This window comes from Leucoraja erinacea, chromosome 8, assembly GCF_028641065.1.
Source record: "Leucoraja erinacea ecotype New England chromosome 8, Leri_hhj_1, whole genome shotgun sequence".
NCBI lineage: Eukaryota > Metazoa > Chordata > Chondrichthyes > Rajiformes > Rajidae > Leucoraja > Leucoraja erinaceus.
The window spans coordinates 32890215-32917256 of NC_073384.1; the positions used below are offsets into that span (position 1 = coordinate 32890215).

General features: G+C 44.0%; 1 protein-coding gene and 1 non-coding gene across 5 annotated transcripts in view; one reads left to right on the forward strand and one right to left on the reverse strand.

Annotated features, from left to right (window-relative positions):
* The window catches only part of LOC129699514 (retinol dehydrogenase 13-like), a 32868-nt gene extending 16006 nt beyond the window's left edge, over nt 1-16862 (forward strand). For 3 of the 4 annotated variants that reach the window (XM_055639375.1, XM_055639373.1, XM_055639374.1), the window contains 6 exons: nt 318-436; nt 2972-3127; nt 4696-4800; nt 6687-6899; nt 7790-7891; nt 9774-16862. In XM_055639375.1, coding sequence (XP_055495350.1) covers nt 2986-3127; nt 4696-4800; nt 6687-6899; nt 7790-7891; nt 9774-10000 — 789 coding nt within the window. In that variant the 5' untranslated portion in view covers nt 318-436; nt 2972-2985 and the 3' untranslated portion in view covers nt 10001-16862. Of the gene's footprint in view, nt 1-317; nt 521-2971; nt 3128-4695; nt 4801-6686; nt 6900-7789; nt 7892-9773 lie in introns of all 4 variants that reach the window. The other variant, XM_055639376.1, reaches the window with a different exon arrangement.
* A 5551-nt stretch (nt 16863-22413) lies between these two features.
* Nucleotides 22414-22527, reverse strand: LOC129699911 (U5 spliceosomal RNA). Its single transcript, XR_008723951.1, has one exon. It is a non-coding gene; the product is annotated as a U5 spliceosomal RNA (small nuclear RNA).
* Nucleotides 22528-27042: the final 4515 nt, after the last annotated feature.

Below are 27042 nucleotides of genomic sequence, written 5' to 3' on the forward strand. Positions count from 1 at the left end.
GAAAAATACCAGCCAAATGTGGAAAGCAGGGATAGGGCATCTTGGTTGCCATGGATGGGTTGGGCAAAAGGGTGTGTCTCTGTGTTGTGTGACTTTGTGATTCTATAAATGCATAATTTCTCATTCTTGGTAGTAGTGGCATGTTCATTTGATTCTGCTAATTCAAGTTAGTTTCCTTGTCTATTTCCACATGAATAAAAAAATCTCGGAAATAAACTGTGCATATTGCTTGTGAATTGTGTGTTTTTTAGTTGTGCTTGCTTGAATGCACATGCCAGATTATTTCATTCTTTCTCTGTGATTTATCTGTATTTTAGAGATCATGTGACTGGTGGAAATTGTCCAAGTACAGCAACCGTCTCAGGAAAGACTATAATAATAACTGGAGCAAACACTGGTATTGGAAAAGAAAGTGCAAGAGAGTTGGCCAGAAGAGGTAAAATGGGAGTGGGGAAAGCGGAGGAAGGAAACTCATTCCTTGAATCAGTAGCAATGTTCTAAATCACTGCTCGTGCCAATGGTAAGGTAACATATTAATAAATGGCAAATGTTTGCGTGCAGCATTGAACAAACTATTTCTGAACACTATTCCTCAGTTCTAACACTATAAACCAATGAAATCAACATGTGATGATGGCAAAAGTAACCTGTTTGCCTGTCGGGTTTCATCACAGCTTGACAGCTTGGTTTGGGAACAGCCCTGCCCAAAACCACCATAAATTACAGTGTGTTGTAGATGTTGCCCAGTCCATCGCACAGACCAGACTTCCTACCATCAACTCAATCCATCTACACTTCACGCTGCCTCTGGAAAGTAATCAACATAATCAAGGACTTCTTTCACCCTAGTCATCCTCTCTTCTCCCCTCTTTGATACAATTTGTCTATCGCTGAACAACAAATATTTCTGTTATTTCTAAAAGATCGCATTTTTATTTTAAATGATACTTACAGGCTAATATATTGTGCTGAGATTTTTTTAACCATAAACAATTTGGTCTGAAAAGTAGCTATCATGATAAAGAGCAGGATAATGGTATTAATATGGAGGGGAAAGGGGGAGTGGATTATAGACAATAAGTGCAGGAGTAGGCCATTCGGCCCTTCGAGCCAGCACCGCCATTCAATGTGATCATGGCTGATCATCCACAATCAGCACCCCGTTCCTGCCTTCTCCCCATATCCCCTGACTCCGCTTTCTTTAAGAGCCCTATCTAGCTCTTTCTTGAAAGTATCCAGAGAACTGGCCTCCATCGCCCTCTGAGCAGAGAATTCCACACTCGCAACTCTGTGTGAAAAAGTGTTTCCTCATCTCCGTTCTAAATGGTTTACTCCTTATTCTTAAACTGTGGCCCCTGGTTCTGGACTCCCCCAACATCGGGAACATGTTTCCTGTCTCTCGCATGTCCAAACCCTTAATAATCTTATATGTTTCAATAAGATACCCTCTCATCCTTCTAAACTCCAGAGTATACAAGCCCAGCTGCTCCATTCTCTCAGTATGTGACAGTCCCACCATCCCAGGAATTAACCTTGTAAACGTAGGCTACACTCCCTCAATAGCAATAGTGTCCTTCCTCAAAACTGCACACTCCAGGTGTGGTCTCACAAGAGCCCGATACAACTGCAGAAGGAACTCTTTGCTCCTATACTCAACTCCTCTTGTTATGAAGGCCAACATGCCATTCGCTTTCTTCACTGCCTGCTGTATCTGCATGCTTACTTTCATTAACTGATGAACAAGGGCCCCCAGATCCTGTTTTATTCCATTTACCATTTTTGTACCTATCTATCCAATCCATTCATAGAGCTGCACAGCACAGAAATATGTCATTCGGTCCACCTTGTCCATGCCAACCAAGTTGGCATACTAGTCCCATTTGTCTGCATTTGGTCCACATCTCTCTAAGCCCTTCCTGTCCATTTATCTACCCAAATATCTTTTAAAAAAACATAATTGTAATGTTCAGATACAGCAGACAAGATTCTATGAAAAACTTTCTTCCTTGTCATGAAAAGCTTCTTTTCTCACTATCAAATTTTCAAATCCGTTGGAGAAGCACCACATGTACATGATGTCAGATAATTAGAGGATTGAAGCTGGCAATGTTGCTAAGGCTGATGAACCAGTTTCAAGCATGAAGAACGGTCACTGGAATGGTTTGTTGTGGCACAGCAGGAAGAGCTGCTGCCTTACCATTCCAGCAATCCAGCCTTGTCTGTGAAGTTTGCATGTTCTCTTGAAGACTGTGCATATTTCCCCCAGGTGTTTGGTTTCATTTCACTTCCCAAAGATGTCCTGGTTAGTAGGTTCATTGGCATTGTAAGTTTCCTTCATGCATTTGGATGGTTGGCGAATTAAGGGGAGTAATGGGCAGGTGAGTCATAGTCATAGTTTCATTGTTATACTTACTGACTACAGAACAATGAAATACTTAAGGGCCTGTCCCACGTATGCGACCTTGGCTCGCAAATTACATCGTGGTCGCTTGAGGCGTACGGGCACCATATGGCCACGCGGAGCCGGTCCCACTTCGAAGCGCAGAGGGGTATGGAGTTGTGCGGGGCTGGTCCCCACACCGCGCGGGGCTGGTCCTGACATCACACGGGGCTCCGTAATTCCTGCAGTGACCGAAATCTTTGCGCGCCAAAGGCCTGTCGGCCCGCGTACGCATGCAGGCGCATTGCGGTTGTACACAATGTCTTGACGGCATACGCCTAGTGTGTGGCGTTGCATGATGACGTCACCGCCCGACGCCATGCGTTGCGCCAAACACACAGGCAATCGCAATCACATGCAAGTCGGACAGGCCCTTAACTCTCAGCAGCTTAACTGACCTGTAAACACAATAACACAGATAATAAATAACTCTTTTTTAAAGATTCAGTAAATTAATAACTACAACACTAGTACAAACAGTGGTCCTTAGTGCAACCAAGGTTGTGTAAAGTAACTTTTATCTCCATGTAGGTGGAAGGATCATTATGGCATGTCGGAATATGGAGAAATGTGAAGCAGCAGCTCAAGAAATACGAGGAGAAACCCTGAATCACCATGTGTACGCTCGCCACCTGGACCTGGCATCACTTAAATCAGTCAGGGAGTTTGCCAAGAAAGTAACTGAAGGTAAAATATTGACAGAGATATACAGGAATCTTGAACAAAACACAAAGTGCTGGTAGAACTCAGCAGCTCAGGCAGAATCTGTGGAGGGAATGCACAGATGATGTTTTGGGTCGGGACCCTTCTTCAGACCCATTCCTTTAAACCCTTGTATGAATGTGTGTAGTTTGTACCCAATATATCTTTTCAAAGCTTTTCTATTTACTCAAGATTCTAGCAGGTGCAGTTTCTTGTGTCCCTGAATTTTTTTTTCAGATTTTCAGCATTTGCTTTTTTGTTTGAATTTCACAAACTTAAACACTTCACAAGGAGAGGTAATTTCAGTGAACTTGACTGGTCAGTTAGAATCAATGACTAGTGGGTAAAAGTCATTGATTCTAACTGACCAGGCAAGCTCACTGAAATTACCTCGCCTTGTGATGTGTTTAACATAGAAACATAGAAAATAGGTGCAGGAGGAGGCCATTCGGCCCTTCGAGCCAGCACCGCCATTCATTGTGATCATGGCTGATCTTCCCCTATCAATAACCCGTGCCTGCCTTCTCCCCATATCCCTTGACTCCACTAGCCCCTAGAGCACTATCTAACTCTCTCTTAAATCCTCTAACTCTCTCTTAAATCACAAATTTAAGTTTGTGAAATTCAACCAAAAAAACAAATGCTGGAAATCTGAAAAAAAATTCAGGGTACACAGGAAACTGCAAATGCTAGAATCTTGAGTATAATACAAATTGCTGGAGAAACTCAGCAGTCAGGCAGCACCTGTGGTGGGAATGGACAGGCGATGTTTCGAATTGATGGGTCTCAACCCAAAACGTCTGTCCTTTCCCTCCATAGAAAATGCTGGAAGCACTCGGCAGATCAGGCTGCATCTGTGGTCAGGTTAAAGTTAGCTCTCCGTTTCTCTTCCCACAGATGGCCTGACCTGCCGAGTTTTCCGGAATTGTTGTTTTTATGAATTCCCGCTTGATTGATTCTTGTTTTTTTCGATGACTGTTTTAACAAAATTGCTGACCAAAAATTATTGATGTAAAAAGCAGCTGCTGAATCATTTTGTAAAACACCTTTGATGTACATGAAAATATTCCAGTTAAGTAGCTCCATAACTGATTTAAAGAGTTATGTTGCCAGGACTAAAAGACGTGAGCGATAGGGAGAAGTTACAGAGGTGTATAAGGTCATGAGAGGTATAGACAGGGTGAATGCACAGTAATTTACCCAGAGTAGGCAAAATCACAACCAGAGATGAGACCATCTCAACCATAAGGTGAGAGGGGATAGATTTAATAGGAACCTGAGGAGCAATGTTTTCACTCAGAGGTGGTGAGTATATAGAACAAGCTGCCAGAGGAGGTAGACCAGGCAGGTATTATAACAACATTTAAAATACATTGTTTCCGTGCTGTATGACAATGAATGTGATTATGACTGATGGGAAAACTTTAAGCATTATTTATATTGAATCACATTTAAGGACATTCGGAATGTTATCAGAAGCTGCTACAGAACACATCTGTTGTAAGTTTGTACGGAATTTCAAAGTCCTAAATATTTTTGTTTCATTAATTTAGAGGAAGAGAATATAAATATCCTAATTAATAATGCTGCTATTATGAGATGCCCTCATTGGCAAACCGAAGATGGATTTGAAATGCAGTTTGGTGTAAATCATCTGGGTAAGTCTGCACTTTCTTTCATTTCGCTTCGTATTATCGTACTTGTTTTTGAATTATTCCATGTGGGATTGGGGAAAATCTACATTTATGTTATGGAATTAAATAAGTTGTGTATGTTGTACCCTTAACTCTGGATAAAATTCCTTTATAATGTTTTTATTTTACTTTCATCCATTTGGTTGCCCTGCATCGATCCCCGACTGGATAATAGCCTTCTGTGCTATTATTGATTGATTGATTGAAAGATACAGCATGGAAACTGGCCCTTCGGCCCACTGAGTCCACGCCAACCATCGATGATCCATTCACATTAGTTCTACATTATCGTAATTTCTTATCCATTCTCAGCCACACTGGGAACAATTTACAGAAGCCAATGAACTTGCATCCCTTTACTCACAATACTCCTAACACAGCCTGACCTATAAACTGCATCATGACTTCCTGACTCTTATACTCAATGCCCCAATGAAGGCAAACATACCATATGTAGTCTGAAGAGGGTCCTGACCTAAAACGTTGCCTATCCATGTTCTTCAGCGATGCTGCCTGACCCACTGAGTTACTCCAACACTGTATTTTTTGTAAACCAGCAACTGTGGTTCCTACTGTCTATACAGCACTCCTCCTTTACCCGCGGTATGTACTTGTGTTGCCACGTTCAGGGAGCTGTGGTTCCATATGTACTCTGCAGGGAGTTTGGTAAGGAAATGATCAAGTTGTGATTGTAATGGCAATGGTTCTCAACAGATAGTACTGGCTCAGTAAGGGTAGCACTGGCCAGAGCCACAGGTGACAGGAACTTAAAAATTGTTACAGGTAGAGTTATATCACTAACATTGCTGAGTTAACCCATTTGTATTGATGTTCTTGGCCACTTTCTCACTGGTATTGTGTACCAACCCTCGTTACTTACTTTAATCTCTGACTCCTGTGAAATACCAACAGTTCTGAAGGGGAAAAAGTGACTGAAAATAATAGTTGATTGCCTAATGATGACCCACATTCGATCCTGACCTCGAGTGCTGTCTGTGTGGGGTTTGCACACTGTCCCTGTGACCGCATGAGTTTGCTTCAGTTGAGTTCTTGCACTTCTGCAAACTTTCTAATTTGGTTTGATGTCTTTAACCTCAGGATGCTTCCTTACCCAAGGTAATTAAAAAATTACGATTTTCCCAAAGCCAATTAAAAGTAAGAATACACAGAAGGAACCAGCAGCTAATGCAATTAGTACCAAAATCAGATTCTTTCCAAATCAGAGTTGTTATGCCCCAAACTAACAGTCTGCGCAAACTCCAAAATGGAACAGGAACTGGAATTTCAGGAGACGGTGTCTTTTTAAACGCATAGGAACAGGTAGGAAGTCTTTACTTGCCAGGCCTTGTCCTGCCCTAACCTCTTTTCCAGCTTTCTTCCCCCTATAGGTTTAGAGGAATATGTGCCAAATGTGGGCAAGTGGGACTAGCTTAGGTGAGCATCTTGGTTGGCATAAATAAGTTGAGCCAAAGGGCCTGTTTTGGTTCTCTAAGACTCTGTGAAGCTGTACTACATTTAGTTTAAAGAAGGGTCCCAACCCGAAACATTGCCTATCCATTCCCTCCATAGATGCTGTCTGACCTGCTGAGTTCCTCCAGCACTTTGTTGTGAGCTGTTAGTGAAATCTGGTTAGGTTTATTATTATAGTCACCTGTACTGAGGTACAGTAAAAAGCTTTGTTTTGCGTGCCATCCAACCGGATCAGACAATACTATACATAAATACAATCAGTTCAACCACAAGTACAAGTAGGGCAAAGGGGAAGATAGTGAGTGCGGAATATCTGTGGTGTTTTTCATTCATTAAAGTCACTGAATAACATCTAATGGTGGATTTGCTTTATTACTCAGGTCATTTTCTGCTGACAAATTTACTGCTTGAAAAGTTAAAGAACTGTGGCAAGAGTCGCATCATAAACGTGTCCTCGCTGGCTCACGTAGTTGGGGAAATTGACTTTGATGATCTCAACTGGGAGAAGAGAAAGTATAATACAAAAGCAGCATACTGTCAAAGTAAACTTGCAAATGTACTATTCACAAAGGAGCTGGCGAAACGACTTGTTGGTAACTTTTATTTATTGTCACCTGCGCACAGATACAATGAAATGTTTGTTCAGCGTAACATCCAGTCAAATCATATGTACATAAGTACAATAGATCCTCTTCTGGAACAGCACGCAGGGAGTCGCCAAGTTATGGCGCCGTCTTGCAACTTCCAAGTCTCTGTAAAGTCTGATCTTGGCCCAAGAAGATCTGTAGTTTATTATTTTCTCACTTTAAGGCCCGGTGTGCTGGCAGCACTGGAACGATGAAGTAGGGCCTGGCTCAGCGCTCTGCCATCAGCTTCTTCCACCGTCACTCCAGGCTGCGCTCGATTTGCTCACTCGCCCGGCTGCTGTAGGGTCTCCCGCGGCCGCCTCCGCCAACACCACCACCCGCGACCACCACAAACATGTCGTTCATCATCTCCAGCAGCCGGCCCTCTGCTTCCATGCGCCCAAAGTTGCCATGTCCTGCTTCCCAAACCGATCGCAGAACTTTATGGTGTTCTCTGAGAGCGGGAGGTGACTTCACAGCCGACAATTTTCCCCTTCAGTTGGTTTGCATTTCTGAAATATACCCGATCCCGCCATGTAATTTATAGCGTTCTGATTGACTTATTCACTCCACACTCATCTCTTCCTCAACAACAATTCTTAGAAAAGCAAGCAGGCAGGCAGGCCGAGGAGATTAGTTTAACTTGGCATCGTGTTCGGCACAGACATTGTGGGCCGAAGGGCCTGTTCCTGTGCTGCACTGTACTGTTCTATGACCTTGTGTTTCTGTAAAGCCTTTTGGCCAGATAATCCTGCAGATATCCTGGCTACTCAACTGAATCAACCATCAAGGTGTGAGAGGGTCATTTCATTCTGTGGATTTAATTTCATGGATGACCTGTTCTTCATTGAATGCAGGAAGTGACGTGACTGTAAATGCTGTGCACCCAGGCGTAACCAATACGGAACTCGGCAGACACACAGGAATGTACAAGTCCAGCTTCTCCAGCACGGTACTGGGTGAGTGATGCTGACTGCTTTCATCTCAACTTAAAAACACCATGGTCTTTCCTGATAAACTCTTTGAGAAGTGCTACTCCAACAAAGAGAGTACGTCTCAACCTGGAGTACTGTATTCAGTTTTCATAAGTTATTGGAGCAGAATTAGGCCACTCGGCCCATCAAGTGTACTACACCATTCAATCATGGCTAATCTATCCCGTGTAACTCCGTTCTCCTACCTTCTCCCCATAACCCTTGACACCCGTACTAATCAAGAATTTGTCAAACTCCACTTTAAAAATACCTAATGACTTGGCCTCCCCAGCCGTTTGACGCAATAAATTCTACAGATTCATTACGCTCTGACTAAATAAATTCCTCCTCATTGCCTTTTTAAAGGTGTATCCTTTTATTCTGAGTCTATGGCCTCTGGTCCTAGACCAAGGGTGTCAAACTATCAGCCTGCCGGCCGGATGACTTGGAAGAAAAAAAAGTAAATTCACAACCATTTATTATGTATCTATACAGCAGCCGCGCTCTCTTTTGTCGCACTCTCTTTCGTCGCACTCTCTTTCGCCGCTTTCTCCCTCCCCGTTCTCTCTCCCACCGCTGTCTATGCTGCCGGCAGCTTGTGTGCACTTAGAAAACAATAGGCAGCAGTTAACCAACCGCTGTGCTTAGGCACCTACCACCCTGCACTGAAGTCACTAGGGCCCCACTTGGGTCATCAGATACAGTATAACACACACAGAGTACTCTGGTAAGTAACACCTGCAGCAAGGCTGAGACTGTTTGCTGCTGTGGTTCAAAATGCTTTCCAAGAAAAGAAAAGTTGACATCGAAGGCCGGATATTCAACGATAATTGGACAGATCTTTTTTTTGCACAACTGATCTGGCCCGCATGAAGCCGCATTTTGCCCATTCCAGCCCTTGACCTAAAATGAGCTTGACACCCTTGTCCTAGACTCTCCTAGTGGAAACATCCTCTCCACATCCACTATGTCCAGGCCTTTCACTATTCGGTAAGTTTCAGCGAGGTGTCCCCTCATTCTTCTAAACTCCAACGTGTAGAGGGCCAGTGTCGTCAAACGCTCATAATATGTTGACCCAGGGTTTTGGTCACCCTGCTGTAGCAAGGATGTCATTCAGCTGGTAAGAATACCGAGATGATTTTACGAGAATGTTGCCAGGACTCAAGGGGTCGAGCTTTATGGAGAGGTTGGGCGGGCTTGGCCTTTATTCCTTTGAGAGCAGGAGGCTGAGGGGTGATCTCATGGACATGTATAAAATCACGTGGCATAGTTAGGGTGAATGCACAGAGTCTATTACCCAGAGTTGGGGAATCAAGAAGCAGAGGACAGGTTGAAGCTGAAATAGGAACCTGAGGGACATTTTTTTCACAGAGGGTAGTATATGGAACGAGCTATACAGAGAAGGAAGTTAAGGCAGGTACAATAACAACATTTAAAAGACATTTGGACAGTACATGGATAGGAACCATTTAGAGGGATATGGGCTAAACACAGGCAGGTGGGACTAGTGTAGATGGAGCATCTTGATCAGCATGGACGAGTTGGGCTGAAGGGCCTGTTTCTGTGCTGTCTGACTATAACCCCTCATGATACTTCACACCATCCAAATCTAGCAACCTACTTAATTTACCTACTGTTTACATATCAGGGTTAATGGTGGGGACATACGATAATGGCACTCAAGGGAGTTTTGGATAGGCACATGGATATGCAGGGAGTAGAGAAATATGGGTTATGTGCAGGCAGATAAGGGTTAGTTCATGTTCAGCACAGACCTTGTAGGCTGAAGGGCCTGTTCTTGTATCATACAGTTCTACATTCTATATGCTAAACCTGAGATTTTTCAATCTCACTTTTTCTCTTCCAGGGCCTTTATTTTTTCTCCTGGTAAAATCCCCCAAGCAGGGAGCGCAACCCTCCGTGTACCTAAGCGTGGCAGAAGAATTGGAAGGGGTGTCAGGAAAATACTTTGATACCATGAAACAGAAGGATCCGGCCCCACAGGCAGCAGATGAAAAGACATCCAGGCAGCTGTGGGAAACAAGTGCCAGACTAGTGGGGCTGGAAGACAATAAGGCCACAATGCCAAGGTAATCCCACCGGGATCTGGATGCAGCCAGATCACTCAAAGACCAATGGCGGCAAGGCAAGAGATGAATATATAATCATGGAGACACACTGAACTGTAGACGCTGAAATCTTGAGCAAAATAAAAGTGTTGGAGGAACTCACCGGGTCAGACAGCAACTGTGGAGGGAATAGACAGACGATGCTTTGGGTTGGGACCCTTTTTCTAACTGAAAAGGGGAGATGGGGAAGGGGGGGGGAGCTGGAATAGAGAAGTGGGAGCAGGACAAAGCCTAGAAAGTGATAGGTGGATACAGATGAGGGGGCGATTGGCAGATGGGTGGAGCAAGTGCAAAAGCTGAAGGTAAAAACTATATTCTGCACTCTGTATCTTCTCTTTTGCTATACCTATTGTACTTGAGTTTGACTTGATTGTATTTTATAAATGTTCAGAAATGACAATGCAAAATGTTTTGTTTACCTTGTTTCCATATCAAGTCCATCAGCATAATATGGTCTTGCAGCATCATCACAGACACATAGACTGAGACAACACATAAAAGCATAAATTACACATCACGTACGAAAATCTTAAAAGAAAGAAGACTGCAAAAAAAGAAATGATTGCAAAAACATTAGAAAAAAACCAAGTCCATCGTAGTGCAAGAGGTGGTCTGTAGTGTTCCATTACTGAGGTGACATTAGGGTTGTGCAGGTTTGTTCCAGAACCTGATGATTGTAAGATAGTAGCTGTTACTGAACCTGGTGCTGTGGGACTTCAGGCTTCTGTCACTCTTGCCCGACGGTTGCAGTGAGACCAGGGCAATGCCTGGATGGTGGGGATCCTTGATGGTAGATGCTGCCTTATTGAGGCAGCCCTTGTGTACATGCTTTCGATGGGGGGGGGAGGGCAGTGTCCGTGATGGATCGGGCTGAGTCCACCACTTTCTGTAGCCTCTGGCGTTTCTGTGCATTCAAATTGCTATGATGCAACCTGTCAGGATACAGTACATCTGTAGAAGTTCGTGTGAGTATTCAGACGTACAGCGATTCTCTTTAAACATCTAAGAAGATAGAGACGCTGAGGTGTCATCTTCATGATGACATCTCTGTACTGTTCCCAGGACAAGACATTTGAGTTGTTAATGCCCAGGAATTGGAAGGTGTGTGCGTGTGTCTCTCCCCCGATCGATTCAACACCGCCATTTGCCAACTTTCAGTGACTGGTGTACAAGGACGCCCAGGTCTCGCTGCACGTCCCCCTTGCCTAACTAACCCCATTGAGATAATAATCTGCCCCCTTGTTATTGCCGTCAAAGTGGATAATCTCACATTTATCTATATTATACTGCATCTGCCACATACCTTCACACTCATTCAACCTGTCCAGGTCCCCTGCAACCTCCTAACATCCTCTTCACAGTTCACACTGCCACCCAACTTTGTGTCATCCGCAAACTTGCTAGTGTTGCTCCTAATTCCCACTTCCAAATCATTAATATATATGGTAAACAGTTGCGGCTCCAACACCGAGCCCTGCGGCACTCCACTCGCCACTGCCTGCAATTCTGAAAAGGACCCGTTCACTCCTACTCTTTGCTTCCTGACTGCCAGCCATTTTTCTATCCATGTCAACACCCTACCCCCAATACCATGTGCTCTAATTTTAGTCACCAGTCTCCTGTGCGGGAGCTTATCAAAGGTTTTCTGAAAGTCTAGATACACTACATCCTCTGGCTCCCCTTCATCCATTTTACTTGTCACATCCTCAAAAGATTCCAAAAGATTAATCAAGCATGATTTCCCTTTCATAAATCCATGTTGACTTGGACTAATCCTTTTACTGCTATCCAAATGCCCCATTATTGCCTCTTTAATAATTGACTCCAGCATCTTTCCCACCACCGAAGTCAGGCTAACTGGTCTGTAATTCCCCGTTTCCTCTCTCGCTCCTTTCTTGAAAAGTGGGATAACATTGGCTCTCCTCCAATCCACAGGAACTGATCCTGAATCTATTGAACATTGAAAAATTATCACCAATGCGTCTACTCTTTCTAGAGCCACCTCCATGCGGACCCTGGGATGCAGACCATCAGGCCCAGGGGATTTATCATCCTTCAGTCCCATTAGCCAATACTATTTCTCGCCTAATGAAAATTTATTTCAGTTCCTCTACCCCCTTAGATCCTCTGTCCTCCAGTACATCTGGGAGATTGTTTGTGTCTTCCTTAGTGAAGACAGATCCGAAGTACCTGTTCAACTCTTCTGCCATTTCCTTGTTACCCATAATAATTTCACCCGTGTCTGCCTTCAAGGGACCCACATTTGACTTTGCTACTCTTTTTCCCTTAACATATCTAAAGAAGTTTTTTACTGTCCTTCTTTATATTCCTGGCCAGCTTCCCATCGTATTTTATCTTGCCTGTTTTGTTTCCTTCTGTTGTCCTATGAAAGTTTCCCAATCCTCTGGCTTCCGGCTACTCTTTGCTGTGTTATACATCTTTTCTTTTAGTTTTATTCTATCCCTAACTTCTCTTGTCAGCCACCTTGTCTTGCCTATTAATCCCCTTAGAATCTTTCTTCCTTTTTGGAATGAAATGATCCTGCGTCTTTCTGATTATGCCCGAAATTCCTGCCATTGCTGTTCCACCGTCATTCCTGCTAGTATCCCTTTCCAGTCTACCTTGGCCAGCTCCTCTCTCATGCCTTCATAGTCCCCTTTGTTCAACTGCATCATTGACACTTCCGATTTAACCTTCTCCTTCTCAAATTGCAGATTAAAACTAATCATATTATGATCACTACCTCCAAGCGGTTCCTTTATCTCGTGTTCTCTTACCATATCTGGTTCATTGGACAACACTAAATCCAGAATTGTCTTTTCTCTGGTCGACTTTATTACAAGCTGCTCTAAGAATCCATCTCGGAGGCATTCTACAAACTCTCTTTCTTGGGGTCCTGAACCAACCTGATTTTCCCAGCCTACCTGCATATTGAAATCCCCCATTACCACAGTGGCATTACCTTTGTTACATGCCAATTTTCAACTCCTGCTGCAACTTACACCCTACATCCGGGCTACTATTTGGGGGTCTGTCTCTCTCCTCTATGCTGACTCGTCACTGCTCATGATCCTGCCAGCTACCATGGTGTCGTTGGCGAATGTATACATGGCAATGGAGTTGCGCTCAGCAAGGCAGTCATGGTGTAAAGAGAGCAGATCAGGGGACTGCATTGAGGTGCACCTGTGTATTTACACAGCCATTTGAGTGCGTCACCTTAGACTTACACAATTCATTTTTAATAAAACAAGGAACACCAGAGGTTGTGGAGGGACCTGGTAGAAGAATATAAAATTGTGAGAGCATAGCTCGGGCCTTTTTCCTCTGGATGGAAAATTCAAATACTGGAGGGCATAGCTTTAGGTGAGAGGGGCAAAGTTTAAAGGAGATGTGAGTGGCAAGTCTTTTTTGAAACAGAGGGTTATGAGTGCCTGGACCACGCTGCTGGGTATGGTGATTGAGGCAGATCCAATAGTGTTGTTTAAGACACTTTTGGATAGGCACATGGATATGCAGGGAATGGAGGGATATCGACCATGGGCAGACAGATAAAGGTTTATCTTGGCATCAATTTCAGCACAGACATTATGGGCTGAAGGGCCTGTTCCTGTGCAGTACGATTCCACGTTCTGTTATGCTAACATATTGGTGGAACGAGGAGCTCTTCCTGAGTTCCCAAAGTTCTGAACGACATTCTGTTTGGTGCTGGTGCAGACTTACAGAGAGGAAAGAACTTGCTTTCAGAAGATAGATACAAAATACTGGAGTACCTCCATAGAAGTAATGGGTAATGTTTTGGGTCGAGACCCTTCTTCAGACTGAGGATCAGGGGAGAGGGAGATGTGAAAGTGTAAGGTGTGAAAACGAGGGATCAAAGGGGATGAAGGTCAAGGAAACTGTTTAGCTCCTGGTTGCTAAACACTTTAACTCCCCCACTCCCATTCCTACACTGACCTTTCTGTCCTGGACCTCTTCCACTGTCAGTGAGCCTCAATGCAAATTGGAGAAACAGCACCTCATATTTTGCTTGGGCAGATTACAGCCCAGCGGTATGAACATTGACTTCTCTAACTTCGTAACCCTTGCTTTCCATCTCTCTCCATCCCTCCCCCATCCTAGTTATCCCACTAGTTTGTCTGTCCTCCTGATTAAATGTTACTGATTATATGCCTTGTTGTCACCTTCTCCTCAGCTAACAATGATCTATTCTATCTTATCCTTAATTTATGTCCTGATTGATCTCTGTTTCACACCAATGGCGGGCTGGCCAAGGTGTCGACTTGCCCGATGGCAAGTGGGCCTCTGATCAAGTGATAGCAAGTGATGGCAAGTGGGCCCCTGTTAAATATCCGCCACTGTTTCACACCTTACCCTTCCTTACCTCTGTCTCCCTCTCCCCAGACTCTCAGTCTGAAGAAATGTCTCGACCCGAAACGTCACCCATTCCTTCTATCCAGAGATGCTGTCTGTTCCGCTGATTTACTCCAGCATTTTATGTCTATCTTCAGTGTAAACCACCATCTGCAGTTCCGTCCTACACAAACTTGTAGAGTAGAAGATTGAGTAATGTCACATTCCTGTCCACCTGATCCATCAGCAGGTGAAACATGGGAAAGACTTTACTTTAGAGATACAGCGCAGATTAAAGCCCTTTGGCCTGCCGAGTCCGCAATGACCAGCGATTCCCTTCACTAACACTATCTTACGCACTAGGGACAATTTGTACAATTTCAAGCCAATTGACGTACAAACCTGTACGTCTTTGGAGTGTGGGAGGAAAACGAAGCACCCGGAAAAACCCACGCGGTCATATGGAGAACGTACAAATGGCTCCCAGGAAGAACGTACGGACAGTACCTGTATGTAGTCAGTATAAAACCCAGGTCTTTGGCGCTGTAAGGCAGCAACTCCACCGCTGCGCCACTGTGTCTGCCTAAAGATTAGTGGAAACAAGGAAGTATTCTCAAAACTAACTATAAATTATTACAATGGTTTTCCATCAGACTCTTGAACACTGCTTAACACTAACCACTACCTCAGTAACTGATCTTCAAGCAACTGTCTATGGTTGCACTACAACCTTTTGTTTTTGCACTATTATGGTTACCTAGTGCATTGGTTAATCATTTATTGTTGATATTATTAATTATTTTATATTTACCTGTGTTTTATTGCATTGCAAGGCCTATAAAACTTCAGTAACTAAAATTGTATTTTCCATTGCTGCTACATGTAACAGGTAAACACTCCTGATGCTCATTGACATGACAGTCATTTAAGTATTAGTGTGGTTCTAGTTATTCATTTTACCAACAGGTGTCTCACTTTTTTATCTTTGTGAGGTTTTCTTAAAGTAAAAATGACCAAGTATGCTGTTGATGAAACTAAGTATGAATGGTCTTAAATGTTCTGGGGTCAGTCTATTGGAGACTGCTACACATGAAACATAAATTGAATATTGACCTCCAAAAGAATGTTTTTATACTTGTGCTATTGTTGGCTCATTTTTCAGTCGGTGCAATATGTCTGTGGTTGGAAGACAGTTTTTCAAAAAATTGTGTTTCATACGTCATTATTCATAGAAACTAGGTGCAGGAGGAGGCCATTCGGCCCTTCGAGCCAGCACCGCCATTCATTGTGATCATGACTGATCATCCCCTATCAATAACCCATGCCTGCCTTCTCCCCATATCCCTTGACTCCACTAGCCCCTAGAGCTCTATCTAACTCTCTCTTAAATCCATCCAGTGACTTGGCCTCCACTGCCCTCTGTGGCAGGGAATTCCATAAATTCACAACTATCTGGGTGAAAAAGTTTTTTCTCACCTCAGTCTTAAATGGCCTCCTCTTTATTCTAAGTCTTAGGCCCCTGGTTCTGGACTCACCCAACATTGGAAATGTTTTTCCTGCATCTAGCTTGTCCAGTCCATTTATAATTTTATATGTTTCTATAAGATATCCCCTCATCCTTCTAAACTCCAGTGAATACAAGCCTAGTCTTTTCAATCTTTCCTCATATGACAGTCCCGCCATCCCAGGGATCAATCTCGTGAACCTACACTGCACTGCCTCAATCACAATAATAAATCGTTTTCACTCAACATTACGCAAGGTAAATTAGGTGTTAAATTCATACTATAAATTGAAAAATCAGCAAACCACCTTATAAATGTCAGCTATCCCATTCTCTAGTTGGCTATTGCAAAGACCCATTCCACAGTCTGAAAAAGGTTCCCGACCCAAAACGTCATCTGTCCATTCCCTCCACAGATGCAGCCTGACCCGCTGAGTTCCTCCAGTACTTTGTGTTTTGCTGAAGATTCCAGCATCTGCAGTCTCTTGTGTCTCCACGGCTGTGATCCATAAACTTCTACTCTTAAACTTTGAATTTAAACTAGTTCAAAATCTTTATGCTTATATGAAATTGTAACTATGTTTGAATGACAGGTGAAGGCACTGTATAAATGCAGATATTTCAAGCTCTTGTGTGACGGTTTTGCAAAAAAACAGTTTTTCATCCATTAATATTAACGTGTGGTTTCCACACAACATGTTGCAAGATAAATGAGAGGTTGAGTTCATACTGCAGACTGAAGATCCAGCAAAGGGCTTTCCAAAAGACATGTACCCCACTATCTCGTTGAGCATTGCTGCTGCAGAGATCCAATTCCACAGGCAATTGTATCCATCAAGCAGCCCCAGATGATGACTTGCTATCACACAATGGAGATGCTGGGTCTTCAGCCACATTGCTTTTCACTGCTTTTGTAATAAAAGCTTTTCTTTGTACCTCGGTAAACATGACAATAAACTAAACAAAACATTGACACATGCAACTAAGACTCGAAAGCAAAACACAAATGCATTGGTCAAAAACAAGAAGGGTGCGTGGGACCGGTATAGGCAGCTGGGATCAAGTGCATCCCTGGAGGAGTTTCGGGAACAAAGGAGTAAACTGAAAAAGGAAATCAGAGGGCAAAAAGGGGCCAGGAGATAGCTCTGGCGGGTAGCATTAAGGGCAATTCCAAAAGATTTTATAAATACATAAGGTGGATAAGGGTAACTAGATATAGAGAGAGAGTGGGACCTCTCAGGAATCAAAGCGGTCACCTCTGTGTGAAGCCACGGTCCTCAATGAGTATTTCTCCTCTGTATTTACCGAGGAGAAAGACAGTTGGATGGAGGAACTTGGGGCAGTCAATGGAAGTGTTTTGAGAGCAGTCAGTGTTGCCATCGAAGAAGTACTGAAGACACTGTCGTGTATGAAGGTAGACAAATTTCCAGGGCCTGTTCAGATATATCCGAGGACATTGTGGGAAACTCGAGAGGAAATTGCACGAGCTCTGGTTGAAATTTATGAGTCGTCCTTAAATGCAGGAGGGGTGCCGGAAGACTAGAGGTTGGCAAATTTTGTGCCTCTATTCAAGAAGGGAACTATAGGCCGGTGAGCTTAACATCTGTAGTTGGAAAGTTACTAGAGAATATTCTGCGGGACAGGTTACGCAGGCATTTGGATGGGCAAAAGGTAATTAGGGATAGTCAGCATGGATTTGTACGTGGGTGGACGTGTCTCACAAATCTGACTGAGTTTTTTGAAGACATGATCAAAAAGGTTGAAGCGGGCAGAGCTGTAGATGTTGTATACATGGATTTCAGTAAGACATTCGACAAGGTTCCGCTTGGTAGGCTGCTCTGGAAGTTTAGATCACATGGGATCCAAGGAGATTGGCTTCATGGAAGGAAGCAGAGGGTGATGGTGGAAGGTTACTTCTCGGATTGGAGGCCTGTGACTAGTGGTGTGCCTCAGGGTTTGGTGCTGGGCCATTACTGTTTGTCATCTACATCAATGATTTGGATGAGAACATACAGGGCAAGATTAGCAAGTTTGCTGATGATACAAAAGGGGCTGGTTTTGCAGATAGTGAAGATGGTTATGAAAGATTGCAGCAGGATCTTGATCAATTGGCCAGGTGGGCTGCAGAATGGTTGATGGAATTTCATACAGAGAACTGTGAGGTTTTCCACACTCTATCACTCTATGATGGGGGTCTCAAAACTATGGCCCGCGGACCACATCCGGCCAGCCACAAGATTTTATCCGGCCCGCAAGAAGCTCCATGCGGCGGGCTATTTAGCGGGTTCTGAGGTAGCGCATCTTTAGAGATACAGCGCGGAAACAGGCCCTTCGGCCCATTGAAGTAATGCCTGTTCGCACGAGCACTATCCTACACACACTCGGTACAAATTCAATTAACCTGCCAACATGGAGTGTGGGAGGAAACCAGAACACCTGGACAAAACCCACGCAGGTACAAACTCCGTACAGGCAGCACCCGTAGTGAGGATGTAACCCGGATCTCTGGCGCTGTAAGGCAATGACTACCGCTGCGTCACCGTGCTGCTGCTCCTGTGTTGCGCTCTTTCTCTCTCTCCCTCCTCTCTCTCCCCCACTCTCTTTCTCTCTCTCCCCCTCCCTCACTCTCTCTCTCCCCCCCTCTATCTCGCTAGCCCTGCGGAGATCGGCGGATCGTTAGCCGGGTGTGTGTGTGTGTGCCCGCCCGCCCGCCCGATGGGTGAGTATTATGCGTAGGTCTTTGTTAATATGCCTGAGGGGTGATCACAGTTAAAAATAAATTGGATAGTTATATGGATGGGAAGGGAATGGAGGGTTATGGTCTGAGCGCAGGTATATGGGACTAGGGGAGATTATGTGTTCGGCACGGACTAGAAGGGTCGAGATGGCCTGTTTCCGTGCTGTAATTGTTATATGGTTAAATGGTTATGTGTGTGAGGGAGATAGAGATAGAGTGTGAGAGAGCCTGTATGTGTGTGAGCCTGTGTTTGTGTGTCGGTGTGCGGGTCTGTGTCTGTGTTTCAGTATGTGTGAGTCCACGTGTGCGTTTCTGTGTGTGTGTATGTGTGCATGTGACATTTCTTTATTTGTTCCTACGGCCCGCAAAAATGTGCAAAATATATAGTGTGGCCCTGATGCTGAAAGGTTTGGAGGGCCCCTGCTCTATGACAACAGCTTCTTCCCAACAACACTAACTTCAACTACAAATTCTATGAAAAGACACAAAGTGCTGGAGTAACGGGGGGTGGGTGGGGGTGAACGGGGGTCAGACAGCATCCCTGGAGAACATGGATAGGTGATGTTTTGGACCTGGACCCTTCTGTGGAAGTAATCCATTTTAAAATCAGAAGTAAAAGTTTTTATAAACCAGCATCTGCAGTTTCTTGTTTCTACATATGGACCGCCTTGGATTGCCCGAAGGACTACTGTGGTGTTTAATTTAGTGAATGTTTTTGTTATATATTTTCTGTGAGTACTGTTTACTGTTATGCTGCTGCAAATAAGAATGTTCTGTTGTTGGTACAGATGACGAACACTTGACTTGTGATCTCGAGTGTACGACACAAAATGGACACAAAATACACAACAACAAAATGGAACAGGAAATGCTGCAATTCCAGCATGTTTTGTTAACATTCCAACATGGATGAGAACAATGTCTCTCAGTTAAAGATTCCACTGAACAATTTTTGCAATAATTTTAAATGTAAGGTGAGGTAGTGTGGTTTCTAAGTGGTATGGCCATCTGTAGGTTAACTGTTGTAGTTCGTGGGGCGGCATGGAGCTGTAACTCTGTTCGTGTCCAGCAGATGGAGCCAGATGCCACATTGTTTCCATGTCTACAGATCAAAACAAATTAAAACTGGAAAATATTAAGGTTTTGGAATTAAATCAGTGTAAGGAGACAAAAGGATCAGTCAGAGTGTAGGTCTGAATTCCCTCTTTGACTACATTTGGCCCCATATCCCTCTAAACCCTTTCTGTTCTCATCTCTATCCAAATGGAGAAAGAAATTCTGAAGAAGATTCCTGACCTAAAACGTTTCTCCAGTGATGCCGCCTGACCTGCTGAGTTACTCCAGCACTTTGTGTATTTGTCTGTCCATGTGTCTTTTTAAGACCAACACTCTTGATACCCGAGCTTCAAGACTATCTGACTGCAAATCAGGTTATGGGGAGAAGGCAGGAGAATGGGGTTTTGATGGAAAAATAGATCAGCCATTATTGAATGGTGGAGTAGATTTGATGGGCCAAATGGCCTAATTCTACTCATAATATAATCCTCATGATGCCCAGGCCACCTCTTATCTGCCTTCCCAGGAGCCAGCATCTGCAGTTCCTTGTAATATGATGAGGGTGATGTTGGTTGCACTTTCTCTCCCCTATAGTCTGGGGACCTTGTGTCATGAGCCATCAGAAAGGCCCCATATTGGACCCCCAGGTGAGATAGAAGGGCAGGAGTTTTCAATCATAAAGTCCATCGAACGATTTACAGATCCTCAACGTCACCTGTCCGTGAGGATGTTAGTCAGCCTCTTGTTTTTTAAAAATTTCAAAATAAACTTTAAGCATGCAAATATATGAGAAATTGTTTTTTAAAAATAATGGCATAGCAATCTCTACATTCATTCTTTACATTCAGTCTACCAACAGTCTGAAGGGGGGGGGGGGGGGGGGGGGGGGGGGGGGGGGGGGGGTGGGGGGAGGGTGACCCAAAATATTGCCTATCCATGTTCTCCATAGAATCTGCCCAATCTGACCTGCTGATTTATTCCAGCACTTTGTGTCTTGTTTTGTAAATAGGCATCTGCAGTTCCTTTTGTCTATACATTTGTAGTGTGAGCATATTCTGTAAATATAACACAGTATTTGATTTCTCTAGCTACTTTATTTGAAAAATAAACTTTATAAACATGTAGAAATTTAGGAGGGCACATCATCCAAGGACGTACACTCCATTGAGGATAAATCCACATCTCCGAGGATATGACATGGGCATCACACGCCTCATCACTCGTGAGTAAGACAAGGCAGCGCCTTTACCATCTTAGGCAATTGAGGAAATTCAGAGTGTCTCCGAGGATCCTCCAGTGCTTCTACGCAGCGGCGGTGGAAAGCATCTTGTCCGGGAACATTACCATCTGGTTTGGGAATTACTCTGCCAAGGCCAAGAAGGCTCTGCAGAAAGTAGTGCGTTCAGCCGAACGCACTATGGGAACTTCACTTGCCCCCCTGCAGGAACTATACATCAGGAGGTGCAACTCCAGAGCCAACAATATCATGAGAGACCCCTTCCACCCCTGCAACGGACTGTTCCAGCTGCTACGGTCAGGCAAACGCCTCCGTTGCCATGCGGTGAGAACAGAGAGGTTGAGAAGGAGTTTCTTCCCAGAGGCCATTCGGACTGTAAACGCCTATCTCACCAGGGACTAACTCTACTGAACGTTTTTCCTTCCATTATTTATTATATAAAGGCATATGTGTGTTATGATTGTGTTTATAGTTTGGTTGTTTGTCTTTTTGCACAAAAATCCGCTAGCATTGCCACTTTCACTTCACTGCACATCTCGTATGTGTATGTGACAAATAAACATGACTTGACTTGAGAAATGAAAACATGTATGGCTTTCCTTACATTCATTGTATAGGCTTGGTATCACATAGCTCCCCCATACAGATCACTGCTAATCCCAATGCCAGGAGTGGAGCAATGAGGAGAGTGAAATATATTTGCACATGCGGACACCAGTTATTTTTTCCCTCGACAAAGGATTGAAGCAAGCACTTCCTCTGCAGGAAAATGGAGGAACAGATGCTGGTTTACAACAAAAACAAATCTCTGCAGCATCATTGGACTGGCAACACATAAAACCACATAAGCTTCACCCCACGTAAGCAGGATATCAAAAAAAAGTGGAAAATCTTAAGTGCTCCGCTCCATGGAAATCTTTAGTAAAAGGGACAAGATCTAAATTTGATGGATTTGGTCTTGCCCGCCCCAATAAGGGTCCCGACCATAAACAATTCTGCCTGACCTGCTGAGCTACTCCAGCACTTTGACAAAAAAACAGTATTCACAGTTCCTTTCTATTACCGTCTCGAGCAGCTCGTTCTATAAACTCATTCGTCGAGTGATACAGTCTCCGGCAAAGATCTTATAGCGGAGATCTTCGCTATAAGATCTTTGGTCTCCGGGCAGAGAGGGGACAGTTAGAGAGGAGGCAGCTCCGTTGAACCACGTTCAGCTCAGTTGCGTACTACACGTCAGCCCATTGCATTTAGCAGGAGTAGACCATCTTACTCGCTTATAGGATCTTCGATGCTTTGGAAATATCCTATAGTAGAGCTCTGCTTATAGGATCTTCGATGCTGCCTGCCCGTACCGCTGAGTACTTAGTGCAGCACTTCGTGTCTATCTTCGATTTAAACCAAAGATTATCTGATTTAAACCAGCATCTACAGTTCCTCCTTACACTTGCCCTATAGCCCATCTATTTGTGTCTTTCTGTTTTTTGTTTAATGACAAGCCCCACTAACGCAGGGCATCAAAAAATTAGTGAAAACTCTGAGTGTTCCTCTCCACGGAAATCTTTAGTAAAAGGCGAAAGATTTATACGATCTGAAGAGAAACCAGAGTACTAAAGATCTCTGGCGTCGTCCTCAGCCCAATGCGGCCGTAACACCATAAAGTAAAGGTGAGGCAAGATAAGAAATTAACACTTACTTCAGACAAGATACAACTTCAACGCCACACATGTTTCTTGTGACAACTGACCTTAAACTCTCAACATCTTCTTCAGAAAGTGAATTAACTGTCAGTACGAGGTGTACGAAGCATGCTGGATATGCAGATAAGGGGCGGGGCTAGTCTGGCCTGTTGCTACATGTCCTGTGCAGGAAGGAACTGCAGGTGCTGGTTTAAACCGAAGATAGACACAGAAAGCTGGAGTAACTCAGCGGTCAGGCAGCATCTCTGGAGAGAAGTAATGGCTACAATTCGTCATCTGATCAAGCGTCGTGAGTGTCGCAATGAACTGCAGGTGATGGTTCACAAAAAACAGACACAACGTGCTGGAAGAACTCAACGGGTCAGGCAGCATCTGTGGAGAACGGATGATGTTTCGGGTCATGATGGGTGGGTGGGCGCGGAGGGAGAGAAAGCGGGAAGAGAAGTGGGGCAGGACAATGATAGGTGCATACAGATGAGGTTTTTTGTGTTAGGCAGATAGTCATACTGCGTGGAAACAGGCCCTTCAAGCCCAATATGCCTCATTTACATTAGTTCACCTGCCTGCCCAAATGTATTTTAAACATTGTGATAGCACCTGGTTCAACTACCTCCTCCGACAGCTCGTTCCATAAACCTACCACCCTTTGTGTAAAAAAAAGTTGCCCCTCAGGTTCCTATTAAATCTTTCCTTCCTCACCTTAAACCCATGTCCTCATGAGCAACAGCAGAAATTGGAGGAACAGCACCTCATATTCCGCCTGGGGACCTTGCGTCCGGATGGCATTAACATTGAATTCTCCCAATTGTGCTAGCCCTTGCTGTCTCCTCCCCTTCCTTAACCCTCTAGCTGCCTCCTCCCACCCTCCTATCCGCCCGCCCTCGGGCTCCTCCTCCTCCACTTTTCCTCCCTTCTTCCCCCCCACCCTCCATCAGTCTGAAGAAGGGTTTCGGCCCGAAACGTCGCCTATTTCCTTCGCTCCATAGATGCTGCTGCACCCGCTGAGTTTCTCCAGCAATTTTGTGTACCTTCCTCTGGTTCTTGATTCCCCTACTCAGGACAAAAGTAAGAAATGTGAAATAAAGATGTATGAGGTGCGAAATGTTTGTTTAGTGTTATTGTTTTCTTGCCAATATGCATGACATTCAGAAGTCTGAAAATGGAGGAGAAGAAGCTTTCCTGAGTCTGGTGGTGCACGCTATCCAGATTTTGTACCTTCTGCTGGATGGGACCATGTCTTTGATTATGTTGGTAGTGTTAAGTGTAGATGGAGTCAATGGTGGAGAGTCTGGCCTGTGTGATGGACTGGGCCACATTCACAACTCTGTACAATTTCTTGCAGAATTGGGCAAAGCTGCACACTTTGTAAGTGCATTTCGCAGTGTCTGTACTTTCCCCATTGTGCTTTTTCCATCATGCCTGTCTTCCATGGTCTAAACTCGTGTTGTCCCCAGTCACAACACAATCACATTTGAAAGAGCTACATTAGTAAAAGTTACTAATTTAATCAGTTTTAGTATGTACACATTTTCAAGGTGAAGACAGTCAACAGTCTGACTAGACTGCACAACAGTCAAGTCCACATCCTCCAGAGATGCTGCCTGACCTGCTGAGTTTCTCCAGCACTTTATGTTGTGCTCGAGAGTTGAAAGTGCCTTATTGTTATATGTAACGAAAATGGACCAATTAAATTCTTACTTGCTGTGGCGTAACAGGCCAGTAAACGCAGTACTCATAGGTAACATCATTGATTTAAAAAATCAATAAATTAAAAACCCCAATATCAGCGCAAAAAAGTTCAATGTTCATGCAACTAAGACAGTTCATAGTTCATAGTTCAGTTAGTGTTTGTAATGTACAGAAACCTGATGGTTGTTGAGAAGAAGCTGTCCCTGAACCTGGAGATCACCAATATCAACCACACTCGCCTCAGCAACTATGATCGTCCACGGACTATGTCTTTGGTTGCACTATGGACTTCAGTTTTGCACTATTATGTTACCTAGTATTTTTGCAGGCACCCTGGATGAGATATACAAATCATCCTTAGACATGGGTGAGGTGTCAGATGACTGGAGTGCAGCTAAAGTTGTGCCTCTATGTAGACAATAGACAATAGGTGCAGGAGTAGGCCATTCGGCCCTTCGAGCAAACACCACCATTCAATGTGATCATGGCTGATCATCCATAATCAGTACCCCCCATTCCTGCCTTCTCCCCATATATTCTGATTCCGCTATCTTTAATAGCTCTATCTGGCTCTCTTTTGAAAGTATCAAGAGAACCGGCCTCCACTGCCCTCTGAGGCAGAGAATTCCACAGAATTACAACTCTCTGTGTGAAAAAGTGTTTCCTCATCTCTGTTCTAAATGGCTTACCCCTTATTCTTAAACTGTGGCCCCTGGTTCTGGACTCCCCCAACATCGGGAACATGTTTCCTGCCTCTAACGTGTCCAAGCCCTTAATAAGTAAGTAGGGGCGCAAGGAAAAACCTGGGAACTATAGACCAGTGAGCCGAACATCCATGGTAAGCAAGTTACTGGAGAAGAATCAGAGGGATAAGGTATAAATTGTGTATAAAATCACGAGGAGAATAGATAGGGTGAATGCACAGAGTCTTATGAACCACAGGCAGATGGGCCCACAGGCAAGTTGGGCCGAAGGGCCTATTCCTATGCTGTATCACTCTGTATATTTATCTGTGTGATTGCGTTTATGGGCCTGTTAAGCTGCAGCGAGTAAGAACATCTTTGTTCTGTTGTTGTTACATATGACAATTAAACACTCCTGACTCTCTTAAGAGGGAGATTGTGAGACATCACAAGATCAATGAAAGCCAGAAGACTCTGGTTGTTGATTAACAGTGATACATTGTTCATGCTTTTAGTTTTAATGTTCTTTTTTCCAACTTACAACAATTGCTTATGACCACAGCTGTGTCCTCTAGGGCATTTTGGCTTGTTGCAGTATTTGTTTGGATACCGGTGAGAAGAGCACAATGTCAAACTTCTTCTTCAGTTTAGGTTTTGTTCTTTTCTTCTTTATTATCCAGTCTGATGCACTTGTTAATCTGGTTCCTTGGTTCCGCGCATGGAGAGGCTGGGTCTGTTATCGCTGGAGTAGGGAGGTATATAACGTTATGAGCAGTATAGGGGGGTTGCACGAAAGGTCACTGGGTCAGAGGGCTTGACGCACGGAGCCGCTAAATCCATCTGGAGGACATCCGTCACTTCTGCGTACTTTCCTACCTGTTAAAAACCGCCAAAATGTTGAATTTTTGCGCTGAAAAAAATTGTGGGAGTCGGGGTAAGTGTGAGAGACATGTACCCAACTTTAGAATTCCAAAGGTGAAGCGAAATGAAAGTATAGAGAAGTGAGAACTGAAGGGACTACAACAGCTAAAGTGCTTGGTAAACATTGAAAATATTGGGAATTATCGCGTTTGCTCACTGCATTTCATCAACAGTAAGGCATTATTTGTGTTTTTTCTTGATTCCTTTGGTATCTAAAAATTCTCAGAGGTGATAAATCTGGCTGTAAATTTTTCTTCAGATGCGTTTTCTTTTTGTATGTAAAAACCCACATGGGAACCATGGGTGATTTAAAAAAAAAAATTCAGCCAGATTTATCACTTCTGAAACTTTTTAGATGCCAAAGGAATCAAGAAAAAACACCTTAGTTGATGAAATGCAGTGAGCAAACGGCCAATGTTTGCCAAGTACTCTGGCTGTTGTTGTCCCTTCAGCTCTCGTTTCTATCTACTGTCATTTTTCCTCACTTTTGGAATTCTGAAGGCTAAATGTCTCACACGCTTATCCCGATTTCCATAATTATTCACAGTACAAAAATTGACAATTTCAGCGGGTTTTAACGGGCCCGCAACGCTGGAAACAATGGTAAGTGTCTACCTGCAGTTCATCGCGTGTAATCCATTTGGAGTAGAGTAGCAACAGTACAGGTCATGGGTCGTGACCCGACTGCCGTGAAACCTCCCTATAGATAGGGTAGACTGCAGCAAACATTTCTCTATGTCAAGCATACTAATCCAGCCAGCATCCTGGTCATGTGCAGGAAGGAACTGCAGATGCTGGTTTACACCGAAGATAGACACAAAATGCTGGAGTAACTCAGTGGGACAGGCAGCATCTCTGAAGAGAAGTAATGGGCGACATTTTGGGTCAAGACCCTTCTTCAGACCATTCTTCTGAGGAAGGTTCTCGAACCGAAACATCACCCATTCCTTCTACCCAGAGATGCTGCCTGTTCCACTGAGTTACTCCAGTATTTTATGTCTATCTTCAGCATCCTAGTAAATCTGGCGCAACGGTGGCACAGTGGTGCAGCGACAAAGCCGCTGCCTCACAGCACTAGATACACGGCATCGATCCTGACTAGGGGTGCTGTCTGTGTGGAGTTTGTATGTTCT